Source organism: Colletotrichum fructicola (assembly GCF_000319635.2).
Source record: "Colletotrichum fructicola Nara gc5 chromosome Unknown KSG_Nara_v1_contig02, whole genome shotgun sequence".
NCBI classification, from domain to species: domain Eukaryota; kingdom Fungi; phylum Ascomycota; class Sordariomycetes; order Glomerellales; family Glomerellaceae; genus Colletotrichum; species Colletotrichum fructicola.
Genome location: NW_027094052.1, coordinates 1780577 through 1801477, shown reverse-complemented (window position 1 = coordinate 1801477; position 20901 = coordinate 1780577). Strand labels below are relative to the sequence as shown.

Sequence of the window (20901 nt, the reverse complement as noted above, 5' to 3'; positions counted from 1 at the left end):
TCTGTATGAGCGCCGCGCCTGAGGGTACATGACGGCGCTACTGCAAACCCAGGTACGTACTGCTTCCCTCCTCATCCTCCTTCCCATCCATCTGGGCGCCCATCTTGGCTCGCTCCCGTTTTGCCTCCACACCTTCCCTGCAAGCACAGCTCTGTGGAAGTCCTCCCCCCCCTGGCTCGCTCTCTCGCTGTCTCTCTGTCTTTCTGTGTGTGTTTTTGTCCCCCCAATTCGAATGCCTTGCGCTGTCCACCCGTCCACTGTGTCTCTCACTGACGGACCAGGGTTGTCGTTCCTTGTCACTGCCCCGGGGGACCTGGATGGGATTGGCACCTGCGCTGGATTCTCTAATGGGACTCCCGGCTCTCGCAATCAGACCTTGCTCTACGCTACTTTTTACAGAGGAGGTACCTCACCTCTCAGTCAGTCAGTCTCCTCCACCAAGAGTACGGATACCTCACCTCGACCCGGCACGCGCTACGTAGTCCAAGTAAGGTACCTTGCCTCGCCTTGCCTTACACACACACACACACCTCTCCTTGACTTGACTTGACTTGACCACCTGGTGCTGGCGCTGGCTTGGGCGTCTTGGTGCCGGTACCTACCTTACCTATCCGTACCCTACCGGCGCTGGACTTGTTCGTTTCCCTTCGTTTCCACCCTCTCTCCTCTCCTGACCCTGACATCTTTTTTTTGCTCCTGGTGGTCTTTGCCCTTCTCCAAAATAAAGCTCTTGGCTATGCCTCCTTCCCGCTCCGTCCTACTCATAATTTCCCGGCCCCAACTACGGCTCCCACCCACATAAGACTTGACTGCCACCACACACTCCCGTCCGTGTTCAGTCTGTCAGTCCAAGTCGCTCTTGCACCGCACCCGCACCCGCACCCACTGCACCTCGACTCATAAACCTCCACCACTGCCCGACGACTGGCCTTACACATACCTACATCGCTGGTCCAACTACATAACAACCACCCACAACCATTTTCCATTCTCAACTTGCACTCGCACACCCGCACACCCGCACACGGCATACTGCTGCGCGAGAAGACAAATCCAAAATCAAAAGAGAAACTCATTGTGTGCAACAGACTGGGACTTCCCGACCCGAGGAATCTCCCCATTGACTCATCTGCAACTGCTGCTTCGCGTGTTGCGCCCGCGCGCACCCTTCCGAGCAACCATACTCTTGTTGCGCCGAACCACCTTCCACCCGATTCACGTTCGATTCTCTGCCGGACACCACCCTGCCCGACTTGGGATTGTATCTGGAACCTGCAACTCCAGCAACCAGCTGGCAAGGGACTTACGGAGAAGACTGTAGAGGGGGACCAGAAAAAAAAAACGAACGAGCATCCGCTGCGGGAACATTGCATTGCGGCCTGCCAATGCTGTCGGTTCCCTCGACCCCAACTTGGACATACGCCCCATTCAGCGACCTGCATACCGCCTGCCACATCACTCGATCGTCTTTTTGCCGTGAGCTTCTGCAGTGCTGCTTTTAGGCCACTACAGCAAAAGACAAGAGACAGGAGCTCCGAGACGAAGGACGCACAACTGCGGCCACAATTGGCCCATCCTACACTGCCCGTCCGCCCTGCCACGCCTGCCTCTCGTCTCCTGCAGTGTCAGTACCCTGTACGACCTCCGTTGACGACCTTCCACGCCATACCTTACCACCCGCGTGGTCTCTCGTCACGTCTTGAGTGTGCCGCATCGCATCGCATCCCATCGCACAGCGCGCCGCTGACCCCAGCCCGGCGCTGCAGACGATCACCGCTCTCCCCACGCTTGCTGCTTCCCTCCTGAGCAATCCCAGCCTGCCAGATAGGCCCCGTGTGTGTGGAACGCCCACCTCTATATCTCAGGATCGACTTCTCCCACGCATTCCCCGCATTCTCTATCCCTCTACGGGCCGTTCCACACGACCACCTCTCCAAGGATGCCGTCTCCAACACTCACCATTTCCATATAAACGACAGATCGTCCGCCTTGGATCTCCCCCGGGACCTCTCCAAGCTCCTCAGTAGCAAACGCTACCCCCACGACCATCATGTCCTCTACTTCAACTCCTACACAACACATATCAACGCCATCTCCCCTTTGCAAACCTACCATGACACCTCAGACTTCACAGCTCAGGCGCACACGCCCAAGCCGTGTACAGACAAATCTCCCCTCAACAACAACAGCAACAGCAACACAACCACAGTCTACCATACCAGCCTCAGCCATTAGCTCCTCCTCCGTGGCCTCAAGCTCACAACAGGGCTCACCCATCATGTCTCCAGAGACTGCCGTCATGACGAGCAACAGCTCCGTCCAGGCATCCCCTGAACACAGGGGACGAGAGCTTGTAGACGACCAGTTCTCTACAGGTTCTTTTCAACTACCAGAGTCGGTTCTGTCAAGGAAAACCAGTGACAACTCACTGGGCCAGACCTTGGTGGGCAGTCCAAGTGCCATGTCAGAGGCCGTGAGCAAGGGTAACAACATCATCCGCCGCCTCTCCAACCGAGCTACTGCCAGGTTCTCTCGGCGCAGGACGTCCTCAGCGGCGCCCAACAGCCGTGATGGCAGTGTCGGCCCTGGCATGCTCCGGCGAAGAAGCGACAGCAACAACACGGCCCCACCCGACCTTGCCACGTACAGCGACTCGGACGATGAATTCGTCGATGAGATGGACGATCTCCGGTCTCTGATCGGCGGCCTCGACGGGGCTCTCAGAGAATCCTCCTCAAATAGCACAACAGCCTCACTCGCCGGCTCCACCTCCCCTTCAAACACCACTGCCGGCCCTGTCATCCCATTCCAGCTGCTCAAGGGCACCTGGATCAGGAAGGTATCCAAGAAGAACTGGAAGAAGCGCTTCGTCCTCGTTTTCGATCAAGAAGCGGCCAAGATTTCCTGGGACAAGAACAGGCCCCACAAGTGCCTATACATTGACGACATCAAGGAGATCAGGACCGGCTCCGATATTCGTCAGTACCGCATTGACTACGGCGTTCCGGAATCTGAGGAGAGCCGGTGGTTCTCCATCATGTACGCCGTGCCCGACAAGTCCAAGACCAAGATGATGCATCTTGTTGCCGACGACGACAGCACCTTTTACAACTGGGTCACCACACTTGAGGCCATTTCCAAGCACCGACAAGACATGATGGCCTCGCTTATGGCGTTTAATGACCGTGCGATCCGCGATTACTGGGTAACCGAGATGAACAAGCAGTGCCTCGGCGGCGAAAAGCACCCGAATCCTATTGAAGAAGGCGACATTGACTTTGACGGGGTTCAGCGGGTCTGCCGGAATCTCCACATCCATGCCTCGCCCAGTCAGCTGCGTGCCAAATTCCATGCGGCTGATGTCACCAACACGGGTCGTCTGAACTTTTACGAGTTCCAGACTTTTGTGGGTTACATGAAACGTCGTGACGACATTCGCCAGATCTACAACCAGATCGCGGCTTCTCCAGACCTTGGCCTTACCCTCAAGGAGTTTCTCGGCTTCCTGCGCGAAGTCCAGCGCGAGAACATCGATGGTGACCTTGCCGCCTGGGAAGCGTTGTACGCCAAGTTTTCGCGCAAGTTCCGTACCAAGGATGCCGAGAAGCTTGACGCTTCCCTCGTCGATGGCCTCCGAATGGGCGACGCCGCCTTTGCCGCCTTTTTGACCTCCACCTACAACCTGCCCGTTTACAAGGAACCCAAGGAGTATACCCTGGACCGACCTTTGAACGAGTATTTTATCTCTAGCTCTCACAACACTTACCTGCTCGGCCGACAGGTTGCCGGTCTGTCCAGCGTCGAGGGTTACATCTCAGCCCTTGCCCGCGGCTGCCGCTGTGTCGAAGTTGACTGCTGGGATGGCGCCGATGGCCAGCCTACTGTCAACCATGGCAGAACTCTTACGACCTCGATCAGCTTCCAGGAAACCATGACGACCATTAACAAGTACGCCTTCGTCAAAACCCGCTACCCCCTTTGGATCTCCCTGGAGGTGCACTGCTCCCCGCCGCAGCAGGCCGAGATGGCCCGCATCATCAAGGAGACTTTCGGTTCCCGACTTGTCACCGAGCCCCTCGACCCCTCTTCCGACAGACTTCCGACCCCCGAGCAGCTCAAGGAGCGTGTCCTCATCAAGGTTAAGCGCCCTCAGCCAAAGGAGGAACCCAAGCCGGCGGAGACCACTGGACGTCGACGAGGCAATAGCCTTACCTCGCCGTACCCGAAGCCTGTACAGCTCGACAACAGCGTCATCCCCTCGCAATCTCTTCCTCAGAGCCCGATCCTCAGCCCGAGCCATTCTACTCGACGATTGGTCAGCAAGAGCCGTGTTAACACCATTACAGAGGGTGAGGTCCAGGACGCGTTGAGCAGTAGCACCAGCGACAACGACAGCGCCGGCGAGCGTGTGCCTGCGAAGAGGTCTTCGAACAAGACGGTCAAGGTGCTTGGAGATTTGGGTGTCTACTGTGCAGGACTCAAGTTCGGTGGATTCGACACTGCTGATGCGAAGGCCTACAACCACATCTTCTCCTTCATGGAATCGAGTTTTTTCAGAAACAGCCGTCTCAAGGAGGACAGGGTAGCCATGGACCGACACAACATGCGCTACATGATGCGTGTATACCCCGACCGCACCAGAATCACCTCGAACAACTTCAACCCGATCAGCTACTGGCGCAAGGGTGTGCAAATGGCGGCTCTCAACTGGCAGACATTCGACCTCGGCATGCAAATCAACCAGGCCATGTACGAAAGCGGCACCGACAGATCCGGATATGTGCTGAAGCCTACTGAGCTCCGAGAGATCAAGAGATTGCCTGAGGAATGGTCTGGCAAGCGAGAGCGCAAGGAGGTGACTTTCAGCATCGACGTGATCTCGGCGCAGCAACTCATGCGACCCAACGGCATGCCGGCCAACAAGCCCGTTGACCCGTACGTCGAGGTTGAAGTGTTCCACCCCAACGACAAGAGGGACAAGATGGAGGTGGACCCCACCATGGCGTCGGTCTCGGATTCGCCTCTCAAGTACAGAACCCAGATCATTCAGGAGAACGGCTTCAACCCCATCTTTGACGGCAAGTTCACGTTCAAGGTCACGACCAAGTTCCCCGAGCTCATCTTCGTACGTCTGTCGGTCAAGCTCTCCCACAACGGCGAGAGCTACAATGACCGGCCTCCAATTGCGACGCACACCGCCAAGCTCAGTGGCCTTAAGCGTGGCTACCGCACCTTGCCGCTGTTTGATCATAATGGCGAGCAGTACCTCTTCTCCACACTTTTCACCCGTGTCAGCGTCGACTCTGTCCAGACGGTTCTCTTTGAGAACCCGGAAGACAACGCGGACAACACCAGCACTAACAGCAAGCCGCGAGGCATCGGACGCGTCTCCAACATCTTTGGGACTCGCTCCAACAACATCAGCCCCAAGTCCAGCATGGACAAATCGAGCTACGACGGCTCCTTGGGCTAAGCGCCCACTCTGATTGGGCCAACTGCGTTCCTCTCTGTACCATGCTACAACCCTCCGACCTTCACTTCTTGGCATAAATTCGTTTCCTTTTCAACCAAGTTTTGTATCAGTATCGACAGAGATTTAACGACAACATCCCCGGGCTCGCAGCCCCGGGACGAAATGACACGGCCGAAACCAAAAAAGACAGAATTCCCACAGCGCGCGCCAGTTTTTTGGATCTAATGTGCGATCAATACCCCTTTTGGCATTCGACTGCGGCGTACAACTGGCATGGATGAGAACTTCCTGGTGTAGTCTACGACTATTTTTCTTTCGCTCACCCGCTTTCCTTGAAGGATGCGAGGTTTTTTAGGGATACCAACGGGCATTTCAATTTCCTTTGTATGGGATAATCATTGCACTGGGACGGCGAATATGGGCATGTGTGTCACCCCGAGAGCCTAGGAGCCGGGTAGTTGACTTTGAATGGGAATGGACAGCAGCATATACCACATGTCGAGGACGGGAAGGAGCATAGAACTGGGATCAATCCGACATGAGATGAAAGCAAGAGTCGAGAAAAGCCCATAGGCAAAAAAAAAGTCTTCTTTTTGTTTCTCAAGATGAATGGTATCACAGTACACACAATTGGGGGGGAACAGAAGTGTCATTCGCTCATCTCCACACAGGCATTTCATTTCTTGATGGCGTTGGACATGAACCGGTAGTAGCATGGGCAATCGGCGGCAATTGCATGTGTTGGAGAATGAGCATTGCGGGAGGGCCTTGATGTCCGCAAGCCGGGGGGAGCATGGCAGGATTTAGCATTGACGTGAAGCATGATCATCTGTGTGTGGAATGGCATGGGCCGGGCGGGGAATTCTCTCTTGTTCTTTGGGTAATGGGTGGACGGACGAACCCAGAGAACCATGTGAGGGAGAAAAGAGAGACCTCATTCATGTTTTGGCGTGGCCCGGCCGGGGTGGCCAGGTCTACGAGGAACCGGCGTTTTGACTTTATGAGCATATTTTGTTGCTATCTTGACGAAGCTTATGAGACACTCAATAAGGAAGGCAAGCTGTGCTGAATCCCGTGGGCAAACAAACATTTGCCGGACGGGGGCGGGGCGAACAAGTTTGTCCTTTATTCCATTATGACAATGATGATGCATTTATCTGCTGTTCATGGGGAGATTGTGATGCCGTTGTGAGGTGTTTGGCTTTTGGGGGGGTGGGGCCTCGGTGGTGGGAAATGGGGGATCCATCCTCGCATACGGCCGCTGTGGCATGGGAATGCTGTGATTAGATGAGGGGAACAGGTCTGTCTCTTCTCCTCGGTAGCGGGCTTTTCTTTCCCATCCCGTCATTTTCGGGGTGGGCAAAGTCTGTTTAATTATGGCTACGGGTTGTCTGTCGTTCGTCAGGACAGCTTGTTTTAAGGCAAGTTAGGTACTTTTGCTTCTCTTTTTTGAGGTTGGCGGTGTGTTTTAGTGTGCTTGGTTATGGGAAGTTTAGGCAGGATGGAGAATAGAAATTGGCCGTGGGGGGGGGAAGGAACAGCGTGTTATGGCGTCTCAAACATTGCATTTTCATGAGAGAGGGGGGAGTTGACTTTGGGGGTTTGTCAAGGTTTGGTCTTGACATTACGGGGGGCCAAGCAGCTAGGCAGACGTCGTTTGCCTTATCAGGGACTTTCTTTCTGTGTGTGAGTGTTCTTTCGCGAATGTGTTGAAGTTTGGGGGCTTTGTTCCGTTTGCGAATACGTGTACGCTCTCCGCTCTCCCTTTGCCTCCCCCCTTTCCAGACTTTCCAGGCCGTCTGCCAAGCACGGATCGATCGAGATCAGACAACAATTTTTTTTTTTGAAAGGTGATTTGATGCGTGGGGTCGGGGGGAACGGGGGGCACTTCTACCATGCTGTATCATCGTCTTTCCCACATTTAAGGTTTGGGGGCGGTTTTTTGCTAAGGGGGCCCGCGTCTTGAACCACGCCCATCCTCTGTGTATATGAACACCCACGAAGCCACACTCAGCAAGGACTACGCATACATTTATTGCTGCGAGCAGTCATTACTCCAGATGTGCACCCTGAGATCATTTTACCAGCCTCAATATGTGGCTTAGTGGGTGTTTAGAGAGCAGGGGGAGGGGGTAGGTGTGGTGCAAGACATCCCCCCTCTTCTGGTGAGGAGCGAAGTGGTGCCATGGCGGGCTGGGCTGGGGCTGGGCTGGGGCTGGGCCGTGCTTCGCATTTCGAGCTTTCTCAATTCAATATCGCCGAGCAAGCTATCTTGTCTTGGGAGGTTTCGTACATAACAAGGTATGGGAAACAACGCAAAAGTCTTAGAGTTGGGTGACGAGCAAGCATGCCCATCCCGTTTGAGCGTTGTAAGTATGCCTCGCTGTGGGCTGTGCTTCGGTTTGGCTTAAAGGATTTCTAGTGGAATGAAGTGGAAATTTTTCCTCGGGAGAGGACTTTGGGAGCGGACCTGCTGTTTTCCCAGAGCTGGGGGTCGCTTATTTTAATCTCCGCGTTGGGATCGGGGGTTGAAGACGACGATTGTCTCACATTTCGATGAGCTTCCTCCAGCTTGATAGAACGTCATCTCTAGGCGGACAGGGGTTATATAGGAAGCATGGGTCGAGATATTCAGTCGGGCCGTTGTCAGGTGATTGGGGGCGATTGGAAGTTCGCGATTGAAGAGGGGAGGAAAAAGCACGGGACTTGCGGCAGAGGTACACGGATTGAACGTTGCGTTCATGATGGTGACTGTGGGAGAAGGGCATTGGTCAATTGGCGGCCGGATTTGACGTAACGAGGTACTAGGAACCAGCCGCCAATCCCGTTTTTGCCGTGGCATCCGGAGGCAGCTCCGGGAGAAAGGAGCACAGTGAGCGAATGCAGAGACCGGATGCGAGGAGAGGCAGAATTGAGAACTGGTCTTTCACTGGATGAAAGATAACGGATGGATGGATGGATGCGAGGCGCGGTGCGGTGCGGTGCGGTGCGGTGCGGGGGGTTGATCAATTGCGGGAGGGCCAGAACGAGAGCTGGGCGCGGGCATGTCCCTGCTGAACGGTTGCTTGGCATTTTGGCTTGTGCGGAGAAGGATGCGCCGGATGCAATGTCACGTCAACGTCGCAGAAGTATCTGAACCGCGGGATACTTCTTTTCTGCCAGCGGTGTACCACATGACCAGTTTTGAGGGAATTTGGTAACGGGCCAGGCTGGTGAGGCAAACTACCATGGCCTGTTTTGACAAATGCAGTCTGGGATGAGAATGCGAGGAGGGGAATTTGTACAAGCATGTAGACGGTGGAATGCACAAAAGCGACGGGCAACCCGGAGGGCGGAATTGGACAGGGTAGGGATGTTGACGGGCAGGGCAGATCATCGCGATTCCTTCTTGACCGCCCATGCATGGAACGTTCGTTTTGTGTTGTTCGGAAGGGGGGCGTCGTTCTTTTCGCTTGGCTCCTTCGCCCCTGGCGGCTGGCAGAAGGGTCCAAGTGAGCAGCCAGAAATGAGAATAAACAAGGTTGACGTGTAAAATTTTGATTGTAGAGTTTGGAGCTAAGGGGAGAACTGCTCCGGGAGGGATTGTGGGTGGTGTACAGGGTGCCGCGGAAAGGTGTCGTAGGGACGGCAAGTCTCTCTCTATTTCGGAAGCTTGGAGATTAATCAAGAAGCCTGAAGACGAGAGGGAGGAAAAGGGGGCGTAAACCAAGCTGGAATGGGGACTGAAAGGAATCGACCGGGGGAATTAAGTTTTCCAAGGTTGTCGGTGTTCTTCTGCCTTGGTAGTATTTCATCGGGCTTTTTTTTGCTCTCAACCGTTACACTGAGGAAAAGGGAGGCGAAGGTCTAGATCGCGATCCATGAGAAAGTTCTGAAGAAAGGGACACGCGTGTTTTTAATGAAGTGACATTTGACAGAGTCGCATCCGGCCCATATCCCCGGGTTTCTTTGCCAGGGGGTGACTCAACATCATTGAGGCGAGAAACTTCACAAGTGATGAGATTAAATTAGATGATACACTGTTGGTTCGCGATACATGGACAACATAAAATCAAAAATAACGACAGCAATGAGCAATGAGGGGGAGCAGTGCAGCACACAGAATGTTCTCCAATTCCTCAGAGTGGAGATTTGGGGTGGAAGGTGCCGAGGCCGACAGGGTTTAGTCGTTGCGTTGGAGAGTGTGGAGAAGGGGGGCGTGCGTGCGGGGAAGAAACAAGACGCGAGCTGCGAGCCAGGGGGGTGTGGGTGTGCGCGGTTGAAGCACGCGGTGTGGTGCTAAAAGACATGGAGATGCACCGTTTTGGGTTGGATCAAAGACGGGTTTTACGGGTTCCAGGAAAGGGGGTGGTACACTCGAGGTTTCGATATTGGAGGGGAACGAATTGATGCGCGCCAGAACGATGGAATAATACACGAGAAACCCTAGACTACGTTTTGTGCGCGCGTGTGTTGCCTTCAATTCCAATGTCGCCCCGTTCCTCATCTCAGTTACATGCACAGGCTACGTCCGTCCCTAATCTGTAAACGTCCATGTCAACACCACTGGGACTCGCCGGGACTTGCGCCTGACCGCCCGGGCCCTCCGGCAAACCCGTCCGGTCCCCTAGGCGAGCACGGGGCTTGGGTTCTCCCGAATCGCCCGGATGGTCTCCCTCATCCGCGGGTTAGCGTCAAAGCTAGCCTCGATGAGGTCGACTACCTCGTCCGCGGAAAAGTACAGGCTGAGCTCGCTGTCGCACCAGAGATACTTAACCTCGTTGAGGTTCGACTGGAGGACTTCGCTGAGGTACTTGAGCCGGAGCCACGTGGCGGCGTACTGCGCCGTCGTTGGGATCTCGTCCTTGCCGGACCCCGACGAGGCTGCCGTCCGCGACGGGAGGAAGAGGTCGTCCAGCTCCGTGATCTTGGCAATGAGCTGCGCGATCCTGTAGGCGTCGTCCTGGCCGATGGAAGACGACTCCATCACGTCGCTGATAATCTTTGATGAGATGGCATCTGCGAGGGACCCCACCGCCTGGTACCACACGGAGCGCGAGAGAATCGATTCCCATGTCACTGCCAGGGATCTGACCCGCGCTACTGCCGAGTCCACGCAGCTGTCTAGTTCATCCTGTTGCATCAGACTTTGATCGCCTGTGCGTCCGCGTTAGCCCCGCGTTTGGTACTACTGCGCGAACGGGTAATCATCAGCCCAGCCTAATGTTGCTTACCTCCTAGCAGATCTCGAAGGATCGTTTTCTGCACCCCGAGCTCATTAGTGTATGCGCGCGTCGCAAAGTTTTGCAGGCTCTTGATGTCGTTGTCTATGCGCAACATGTTTTGGGCACGTGTCGTCAGGTCTGCACGCGACTTCCATGCTGACGCCAGCTCGCTTAGCTTTTCGGACAAGTACATGGCATCGTTGTAAAGGAACCTGTCTCTTGATTAGACTCGAAAGGATTGTTAACGAGGCCGAGACTTACATGTTTCCGCCGATATCAAGTGCGTAGTAGTGCGGTGAAACGGCTCTGAACATGGCCAGTGCAAATGTTGGTAAGCTGAACAGGCCCGGTGCCGCGGCTGCCACAGGACTGTTCTCGAATCTAGGGCCATTAGTTTGATGTCTCGATAGGTAAAATGCAGTACTCACTCTGGCCGAGTAAGAGCCGCACCGTCCTCTAATATGGCGAGGATGAGCTCCAGTACTGGCTCTGGCATGGACGATATGTGATAGATCTCCTTCAGCACCATTTCCCTGCTCTCGTCTCCTGCTGGAGTTGCCATCTTTTCTTTCTTTGCGGGCGATTTCCTGGGCTGTGGTTTAGGCTCAGGCTCTTGCGCCGGTTCTGTCGCGTCTTCGTCTCCCCAGCCCCAGGCATCGGCTCCGTCGTCCTCGTCCGCGGCTGCTGGTTCCTGACTTGGCTGAGCTGGTTCCTCCTCCTTCTTATCTGCACCTTGGTCTTCATCGTCCCAACCCCAGGCGTCTGCTCCGTCGTCCTCTTCTTGGCTTTGCTGAGTTGTGTCCTTTTCTTCAGCAGGCTCGTCATTGACTCCCCACGCGGCACCCCAGTCATCATCTGTTGCAGCCCCGGCGGCTGCGTTGTTAGCTGTCAACTCCTTGCCCTCTGAGCGAGACACCATCTGCTTTTCCACCTTCTCGACTTGCTTGGGTGCGCCCAGACCTAAGACGTGTTAGCAAGTGACGTGAATTTGGCAATTTTGTTACAAACCATTCGAGAGCTGGTTGCGGACAGAGTCAAGTGCGGTTTCTCTACACTTGGCGAGCCAAATTGATGGTGCGCTTCCAACCCACTCCTTAAGCTCTGTGAAGCCTGTGAAACCATTTTCTTCGAGAACCTCGCAGAAACCTCGCGCAGATTGAATCACGGCTTGGAACCGGTCGATGTCCTTCAATGTCGCAGGAACCGCGCCGTCCAGCCAGACCTTGACCAGTCTCGGGATCAGGTCGCTCATCATGATCGGACTGAAGAACATTAGGAGGTCAGGGGTCAATCTAGCTGCCAGGAACTCGACCAGCTTGCGGAGGTCTGTAAAAAGCTCGTCTATTGTCCGGCCGGCCTCGCCGTTCAACTCCAATACATTCTGCGAAGCTATTAGAGGGGCCAGGTACCGAACTCCAGTGAGTGCATACCTCGCTTGCACGAATTGAAGGAAGAGAAGAAGCTTCAACATCCATCCTTGGCGACACAATAGCCTGGTCAACTTCGTGCCATAGCTTGGACATTCTGTCTTCGACCTCCTTGTAGGCCTGAAGCCCGATGATGGCTTCTGAGAGGGTCATTTGCTCCCCTGGTGCTGTTAGAAGCAGACTTATTGTACGTGTTCGTGGCAGGCCTACCTTCTAGTTTTCCGTAGATGGAGAGGGACCCTGCTTGTAAATCCGTGTGGACAAGAGATGCCCAAACGTGGTCAAAGACGTCATGAACATTGGATTTGAGCTCGAACGCGCGCAGGTCGAGAAGCCTCATGACTCTGCAAGTCTTCTTGTTGACAGGGACGGCATCCAACTCGGTCCACGACTCTGTTGCCTGTTAGCATTCTCCATATCTGCGTCGATGCAGGGTTCCCGTACTTTCCAACCACCGCAGCGAGTCGATGATGCGCCGCTCGTTCATGGCCTGCTCAACCTCCCCCAAAAGCTCATTGACATGCTGGATACCCCTAAGCGCATCGTGCAGCTGTTCCGTATACATCACCTCTCTTTCCAGAAAATGTATGTGTTCTTCGGCATCTTGGATGGCCTTTCCTGAGACCTGTGGAGCCTCTGATTGTCGCACAATATCATCGGCCAGCCTCTTAGATCGCAGGATGTCTTCTTGTAGCGACTTTGCGTTGCTCACCCACGAGCTAACGTCCCCTTTCGTTTCCTCGTTTATCGTATGGATCTCGGTCTAAACACACATCAGCGGGCCGTCGCTCAAGTCCGCTGCATGGCCTTAAGATACCTCCAATTCCCCCTTGGCCTTTTCCAGCGCATCGATCGCCGGTGACAGATCGGAAGACGAAAGCGAAAGGGACGACACCTGCTCGTCTGGGAAGCTTCCCTCGAGAGCAAAAGAAACAATGACGTCCCCAAGCTGCGCAGATACCTGCGCCTCGGTCGCGCTCGCCATTTCTGCGATCCGGGGTTGGGCGCGAACTGTGGCAATAGCTTCGTGGAGCTCGATCGTCGCGGGGCTGGGTCAGGTCGGTGTGATGGCGCTCGAGGTCGAGTAGTAAATGGTGATCGGGTGCGTGCAAGGAAGTAGTGTGTCGGTAATTCTTGAGACTCTCGAGATTTTTACGCCTAGCGAGCGTTCATATCTGTTAAAGAGCCAGAGGGCATTGCATCGTCGCAATGAACCATGGGCAGTTTTGGCACCGATGGCATAGCTGTCCCGAATACCACCTTGAACAACCCACGTCACAATCCGTGTCGGAACGGTACGTATTGAGTGATTCTCTCCGAAGTTCAGCCGAGAGGCTTGCTGGCGATAAGATATGATAAGATAGAGAAGGGCAGCAAGAGGCCAATCGGAACCTGACTTTCCGCCAAACGTGCTACGGTAGGGAAAAAAAAAAGGAAAAAAAAAAGAAGGCAGCTAGGGAAGATAAACTCCACCGTTCCCCTGCCCTGGCCGATGGAGGGGCAACTAGGTCAGTGCTCTCATTGTATCGACCTCTTCGGCAACCCGACGTCTCTATTGTTCCCGTGCCCCGCGACGACACATTGAACCTGGAAGTTGTGGGAACTTGGAAACGGAGAACTCATCAGAAGTCAAGCAAATTCGTGAGTCACGATTGCAGGACTCAAGCCATCGACATCCGGCACATCCACGGCTTGTCGTTTATTTCTACCTCACTTCGCAACTTTTGTGGCGGGCGGTTGAGGTAGCCGCTATTTCGTGCTATCACGGGCCGGCCAGTGTCTTTGGAAAAACCCCATTGGTGTATTCTTTCACTGTCCATCAGGCTGGCAAAGCGGTTATCTGTAAGGTAAGCAGCTGCTTTTTCTACTCGTCTTACCTCCTCTGTCTTCTAGGCATCAATTTTACCACGGAGAGCCCGATTGGCCCCTCTTCTGTGTCACTCATCCCCCACCTTCCCGGTCTTGGTTATGTCGCGATGGCATCTGGAAGAAGGCTGCACAGAGTCTTGCTCTTCAGTCAGCATGCTCCTTTGATCTAAATCGAAATCCCTAGAGCACCTTGCGTTGTTTGTTATTATTGCCAGAATGTCGAGCTTCAAAGCTGGCCAAGCGGCTATTGCTGTTGCCGTTGCTGTAATAGTTGCTTATTTCTACAACGCATGCCACGAACCAGATTACAGCTTGCCAAGCTTTTGGACAACGTATGTTGTTTTGCGAGTTGACCTCAGTCTCGCACACAGATTTCGTACCCCTGAAACCTACATTCAACCCACGTCCAACACTGTGTTACAAACCTCTGCATCCGTCCGTTCATCATCTCGTTGCACGCAACGGCCCATTTGGCGGCCGGTCGTATCCCTGTGCGATTGGAAAACCCTTTCTAGCTGTCTCCTCATTTGTTTGACAGTCGTCACAATATTTTGCTTGTTGTCTGTTTTGACTCCTCGCGTATTGAAAGCGCTTGCCCATGACTACCTTACCTTACCGATGACACCCCCGGCTCATTGATTACCTTCCTCTTTCACCCACTTCCCCGCCCTTATAATATGGACTTTTGTCTTCTCTAGAAATCTCGCCTACCTCAAGAGATTGCTAGGCATACTCACTTACATCCGGACAGAAGTTATTACTCTCAGCTAGCAACAAACTCAAATATCATGTCGCCCGCAGCAAAGCCGCAGCCGCGGTTTCGCAAGATCCAGAGCTTCAAGACCGACTACGCTCCTTGTACGATCAGCCAGTATGTCTCGGAACGAAGTGGAATGCAGGTCATTGTGGCCGATCGCAAGGGTCCCAAGACCAACGGCTACTTCACTCTCGCAACCGAAATCCTCGATGATTCCGGTGCTCCCCACACCCTCGAGCATCTGATCTTCATGGGCTCCAAAAACTACCGCTACAAGGGCCTTCTCGACAAGTTGGCGTCTCGAGCCTACTCTGGGACCAACGCCTGGACCGCAACAGATCACACGGCCTACACTCTCGAGAGCGCTGGCTGGGAAGGTTTCTCTCAGATTCTTCCCGTCTACCTCGAGCACGTCGTGCTGCCCGTTCTCACTGACGAGGCATGTGTGACTGAGGTGCATCACATCGACGGAGAGGGCAACGATGCCGGTGTTGTGTACTCGGAGATGCAGGCGGTCCAGTTTAAGAGCGCAGAGATCATGGATCTCAAGGCCCGCCGACTCCTGTACCCTGAGAACGTTGGTTTTCGTTACGAGACCGGTGGGATGACTGATGCGCTGCGTGTCCTGACGAACGACCGCATTCGCTCGTTCCATCGCGAGATGTACCAGCCCAAGAACCTCTGCGTCGTTATCATCGGCGAGGCAGACCACGACAATCTGTTGCAAATTCTGGATGAGTTCGAGGAGAGCATCAAGGACGATTTGCCGCCCCTGGACGCGCCGTTCAAGAGGTAAGATGACGATCAGGCGGCTGAAATCCTGCCATGCTGACGTGTGTTTTCAGACCGTGGATCGACTCTGCACAGCCTCCAGCTCTGGAGAAGTCCATTATTACGACGGCCGAATTCCCTGAAGAAGACGAGTCGGTTGGCGAAATTACTGTGGCCTTCTTTGGCCCCAATTGCAACGACGTTATAGCGACGTCAGCACTTAACGTCCTGCTGACCTATCTCTGTGGCTCTTCTGTATCTATCCTCGAGAATGTCATTGTCGAAAAAGAAGAGCTCGCCAGCTCAGTCACATACTGGTGGGATGCGAGACCGAACTCTGTCATCTGGTTCCAGCCGACTGGTGTCGAGACCGAGAAGCTCGAGTTTGTCGAGAAGAGACTGATTGACCTTCTCAAGGAGGTTGCTGACAAGCCTCTTGATATGGAGTACTTGACCTCATGCATTCACCGCGAGCGCCTTCAGGTCAAGTTCCAGGCTGAAGAATCAGAGAGCTTCTATTCCACCAACATCATCACGGACTACCTTTTCGGCAAGCGTGACGGCTCAACCCTCAAGGAGCTGGAGTCTTTGTCAGAGTACGATGTCCTTGAGAAGTGGACGGACGAGCAGTGGAGGGATTTCCTCCGCAAGTGGATCTCCGATGCCCCTCACGTTTCCATCCTTGGCAAGCCGTCCCACGAGCTTGCGAAGAAGCAGAAGGCTGAGGAGGAGGCGAGACTTGCTGAGAGAAAGGAGAAGCTCGGCCCTGAGGGCTTGGCCAAGCTCAAGGAGCGTCTCGAGGCTGCCAAGGCCAAGAACGATGAGCCTATTCCTGCTGCTGTCGTCGACCAATGGCCTGTTCCCGGCACTGAATCCATCCATTTCATCGAGTCCGACACGGCGAGAGCCGGAAAGGCGAAGAGCCTAGGACTGCCCAACAATGCCGCGCAGAAGGTCATCGATGGCTCCAAGCAAGGTCAAGACCCTCTCTTCATCCAGTTCGAGAGCGTCCCGACCAACTTTGTTCACTTGACGATTTATTTGGGCACGTCCCAGGTGCCTCTTGAGCTGAAGCCCCTGCTGCCCATCTTCAACGACAACTTCTTCAACACGCCCATCATGCGCGACGGAGAGAAGGTCGGTTTCGAGCAGGTGGTCATGGAGCTGGAACAGGATACCATCAGCTATGGCCTCCGCTCCACCAGAGACTACGGTGACCCAGACGGCGTCATGATCCAGTTCCAGATCGAGCGTGAGAAGTACTCCACGGTCATCAACTGGGTCCGCACCATGATGTTCGACAGCGTCTTCGATATTCAGCGTCTTAAGGCTGGCGTCCAGAAGCACCTTGCCGACATCCCCGAGATGAAGCGCGACGGTAGGTCCATGGCCTCCGAGGTAGACATGTCCATCCACCAGAAGAAGGAATCCTACTCAGTTGCCAAGCGCGCGCTCGTCCGCGCCGTCTATCTCCGCCGCCTCAAGAAGCTCATCGCCTCGGACCCGGAGAAGGTCCTCTCCTGGTTCGAGCAGCTCCGCAAGTCCCTCTTCACCTTCAACAACGTCCGCGTCCTCGTCACCGCCGACGTCTCGCGTCTCCCCGAACCCATCGCCGCGTGGGACATCCTCAGCAACAACCTAAAGGGCTCCAACGATCTCATCCCCATCACCAAGCCCCACACCCTCCTCACACCCGATGGTCAAGAGCCAGGCAAGGTCGGCGCCGTCATCGTTCCCATGACCACTGCCGACAGCTCCTTCGGCGTCAGCACCGCCAAGGGCATCACCTCCTTCGAGGACCCCCGCCTCCCCGCCATTATGGTCGCCATCGGCTACCTCGAGTCCGCCGAGGGCCCCCTCTGGAACTCCGTCCGCGGCCAGGGCCTGGCGTACGGCTCGTACTTTGGCCGTGAGCTCGACACCGGCACGATTCAGTACAAGGTCTACCGCTCCCCGGACGCGAGCAAGGCCTTCGCCGCCTCGCGCGAGACGATCCGCAAGATCGCCGACGGCGAGACGCCCATCGACCGCCACCTCAAGGAGGGCGCCATCAGCCAGGTCGTCGTGCAGTTCGCCGACGAGCAGTCCACCATGGCCTCGGCGGCCGCGCAGAACTTCATGCTCGGCGTCGTGCGCAACCTGCCGCTCGACTGGCACAAGAAGATCATGCGGGACGTCCGCGACGTCACAAACGACCAGATCAAGGCCGTGCTCAATGAGCTCATCATGCCGCTTTTCGAGCCCAAGACCAGCAACGTCGTCATCACCTGCGCGCCGATTCTTGAAGAGGTATGTTCTTTCCCGGATTGAAGTCGATATGACAACAATGCTAACATGTTTCTCGCAGAACATCGACAAGGCCTTCAAGGAAATGGGATACAAGACCCAGGTGAAGCCCCTGGCCGACTTCCACGACGACTACGGATTCAAGGGCGACGATGACGAAGACGACGAAGATGACGAGGATGATGATGAGGAGGAGGATGGTAGCGAGGGTGACTATAGCGACTCTGAGTCTGAGTGATCTGGCCAAAGAGGTAGACTAGAGAGAGATCAGGAACGATAGAAGTAGTTTACACAGCCTTCATAAACATCACTTTCCCGAATCGCAGCAAACAAAGCACTCATGCTCTCTCCACTCTTCGGTAAGATTCAAGTGAACTAATAAGACATGTCTTGTAATTCGTGACGGCAATGCTACCGAACATTATCATTCCCGTCCCTCATCGGATATGATGCCCCATGAAGGCGAAAAGAAACTGACAGTGAAGAAAAAAAGTCGAACACTCCCCAACACCAATGATAAATAAATGTCGATATACATCTCTGAGATGCTCCATCCGTCGAGTTTCCGAGGTTTGGCCCTCCCCCGCCTTTGCAATAAAAAAAATCGTACATGGATGCGTATACACTCTAGCGACGCCGCGGTCATGCCCCTCCCATTGAGCCGTTGCAAACCCGCCGATGAGAATATGCGTTGGATATCACTTTCTAACCCGCCATCATCATTTTTTGTCACATACCTCCCGGTTTCTTTCCTGTGTCGCATGTCTAATCTAGTCCACGGTGTCGTCGTTGGACGGCGATGTCCTGAAGGATGGGGAGGTGGGGCTGCTCTTCCGCAGCAGTCCGCTTGCGCCGCTCCGCCCCCATCCGCCGTTGGTAACGAGGTTCATGGCACGGTGCTCCGCCGCCGCCGCGTCATCCATATCGACGTCGCTGTCCGTCAGCTCCTCCTCGAGCGCCGTACCGCGCGGACTAAGCTTGCGCATCGGCATAGATTCTTGGAAGCCATCGGCGTACAGGTTGGGATCACGGCCAAGAACCCGGTCGGCCTTGGACGGCATCTTACGCGCGTCGTTGCGGTTACCGTTCGCGGGCGGCGGGGGTGATGGCGGGGTGGTGAGGTAGTGGCGGCCGGCACCGTCGGGTTTCGTGGGTGCGGGACGCAAGAAAGACGGCGGCGGCTCGTCAGTACCCCAGCCGGCGTTGATCTCGCGGGCGCGCTGCTCCTCACGTTCCCTGGCCAGGTTCTCACGCGCGGCAATCCATTTAGGACTGGGCTCCCATGACCAGCCATCACCGGTGGTGTTGCAGACGGGGACGAACCAAAAGAGCGGCTTAGGTCCGAAAAGATGCAAGAGATTGCGTTTTGCCCCCAAGTCGAAGGCGTTAGGGAGTTTCTCGGAGTCTTGCTCGTCAAGGTACTCTTCGTAACGCTTCTTGGCGCGATCGCGTTCCATCTCTTCGTAGGATTGGTGTACTGGCCTCGAAGCCCCAGGGTGTCCACGGAACTCTTCGCCTTCTTCGGGTCGCGTAATGCCTGGCAGTGCGTTGGCGTGGATGTCGAGCAGTTGCTGGCCGTAAGCTGGAAGAGGGACACCCTCACCATTGTGCTGGGCGACGAACTGGTTTTGCATCTGCTTCTTCAGCGGGGACAGGTAGCGAGTCTTCTCCAGACATTCGATAGTGGTCTGTCCGCGACTCGCCAGCATGATATGCCAGCCTGTGAACGCGCCGACGACAATGCCGATGATTCCGGCCATGACGCTGAGGATCACGTAGTTGATGGGCATCAACGTCTCCACGTACGTCGTGTTGTTGATGACCTCCATGTACACCCAGCTTCCCGAGACGAAGAAGCTGTAGAAGCAGAACAATGTCGTGTAGATGAGGAACAACAGGAAGGCCTTGTGGTTCTTCAGGCCGATACACGTCGCCAGCCAAGGGCAATGATGATCCATCTTTAAGACGCATCGACGGCAGGTGGAGCAGTGATGGGCGCGGTCCGGTTTCCTCGCCTGGCACTTCTTGCAGAATCGGATCTCGCCATTAGCCTTGACGGTGAAGGACGTGGCTGGTGGAGGGGCCTCGGTCGGTAGGGTGCTGTAGCCATTGTCGTTTGTCGTGCTTCCGGGGTTCGTAAAGACGGCGGTCGTGTAGGACCAGTTGAGCAGGCCATAGAGGAGGACGGCAAGGGTAGAGGAACCTGTGCCTGTGAAGAGGAGGAGAGCGTCAGTTCTCGTCACGAAGGGAACGGGCGGGAATGGCACGCGACCGACGTCACGGTATAGACTTACCTAGCCAAGTGGCTTTCGAGGGCGCGGACCCGATGGTGACATCCACCCATACGGCCCATGTGGTCAAGCTGTAGACGAAGAATAAGGGGATGTAGGTCGCGAAGGTGCAGCAGCAGCGCTCGACCTTTCGCGCCCAGCGTCGAGACATGTTTTCGGGCGACGGTTGTGGAGGGTCAAGATCCATCCAATTCACTCGGAGAGAGACTAAAAGGGAAGAAATATCATGGCGGTCGGGGGCGGCAGGGGAGGGATTCGAGAAAGGGCAAATGCCTGGCAGGTCGTGGGCGAGAAGGGGCGGCCCGTAGGTAGTGGTGCGCTGCTTCAGACCGGCCTGCTTGCTGGTTGGATACGAATAATCAGGGGAAGTTTAGGCCAGCACCACCACGAAGCAGGGTGCCGGGACTCAGAGTGGAGACTCAACGCCAGCACGGCACGCAGCACGCTGCAGTCAAAGGCCCCGCAAGCCGCTGCCCCGTTACATTTGGGCCTTGCCTTACGCAGGGAGCTGAGGCTGAGCTAAGCTGACCTTTACCGCCTCCGGGTGGATTCGTGGCGGTGTCTGTGTCCTGTCCAGTCTGCCAACCTTAGCTCGGGTTCCCGTCTGTTCCGAGTGTGTTTTGGTGCCACAACCCCGAATGTTAGAAACGGTCCCGTTGCGTTCTTCCGTGTGTATCGGCTTTACTGTCAGAGTCAGTTCCGAGAAGCGCAAGTCATCACGCAGAAACGCCGAGTTTCTCTACGCCGAGCCGAGCTATCAGACTGTCAAGTACGATTTGTTCTTCATTGGTGTCTAGGGTATTCCTAGCTGAACAGAGCAAAG

The 20901-nt window shown here is 55.2% G+C and overlaps 4 protein-coding genes across 4 annotated transcripts; 2 read left to right on the top strand and 2 right to left on the bottom strand.

Moving 5' to 3' along the window:
- Positions 1-2278: 2278 nt before the first annotated feature.
- On the top strand, positions 2279-5473 carry CGGC5_v003249 (1-phosphatidylinositol 4,5-bisphosphate phosphodiesterase 1; the record flags this gene model as incomplete). The annotated part of the gene is made up of 2 exons (XM_066151101.1): positions 2279-4987; positions 5035-5076. 2 exons carry the CDS (start codon positions 2279-2281, stop codon positions 5074-5076), a joined length of 2751 nt encoding a protein of 916 aa, XP_066009588.1.
- Positions 5474-10079: 4606 nt separating this feature from the next.
- CGGC5_v003248 (Centromere/kinetochore protein zw10-like protein) lies at positions 10080-13089 on the bottom strand (the record flags this gene model as incomplete). The annotated part of the gene is made up of 9 exons (XM_032020795.1): positions 10080-10609; positions 10687-10889; positions 10939-11058; positions 11106-11637; positions 11686-12058; positions 12108-12265; positions 12315-12497; positions 12549-12867; positions 12922-13089. 9 exons carry the CDS (start codon positions 13087-13089, stop codon positions 10080-10082), a joined length of 2586 nt encoding a protein of 861 aa, XP_031882251.1.
- A 224-nt stretch (positions 13090-13313) lies between these two features.
- Positions 13314-18025, top strand: CGGC5_v003247 (Uncharacterized protein; the record flags this gene model as incomplete). Its single annotated transcript, XM_032020794.2, has 5 exons — positions 13314-13399; positions 13928-13951; positions 14725-15522; positions 15576-17790; positions 17849-18025. The coding sequence occupies 5 exons, from the start codon at positions 13314-13316 to the stop codon at positions 18023-18025; spliced, it is 3300 nt and encodes a 1099-aa protein (XP_031882250.2).
- A 532-nt stretch (positions 18026-18557) lies between these two features.
- Positions 18558-20229, bottom strand: PFA3 (Palmitoyltransferase PFA3; the record flags this gene model as incomplete). Its single annotated transcript, XM_066151100.1, has 3 exons — positions 18558-19324; positions 19391-19996; positions 20082-20229. The coding sequence occupies 3 exons, from the start codon at positions 20227-20229 to the stop codon at positions 18558-18560; spliced, it is 1521 nt and encodes a 506-aa protein (XP_066009463.1).
- Positions 20230-20901: the final 672 nt, after the last annotated feature.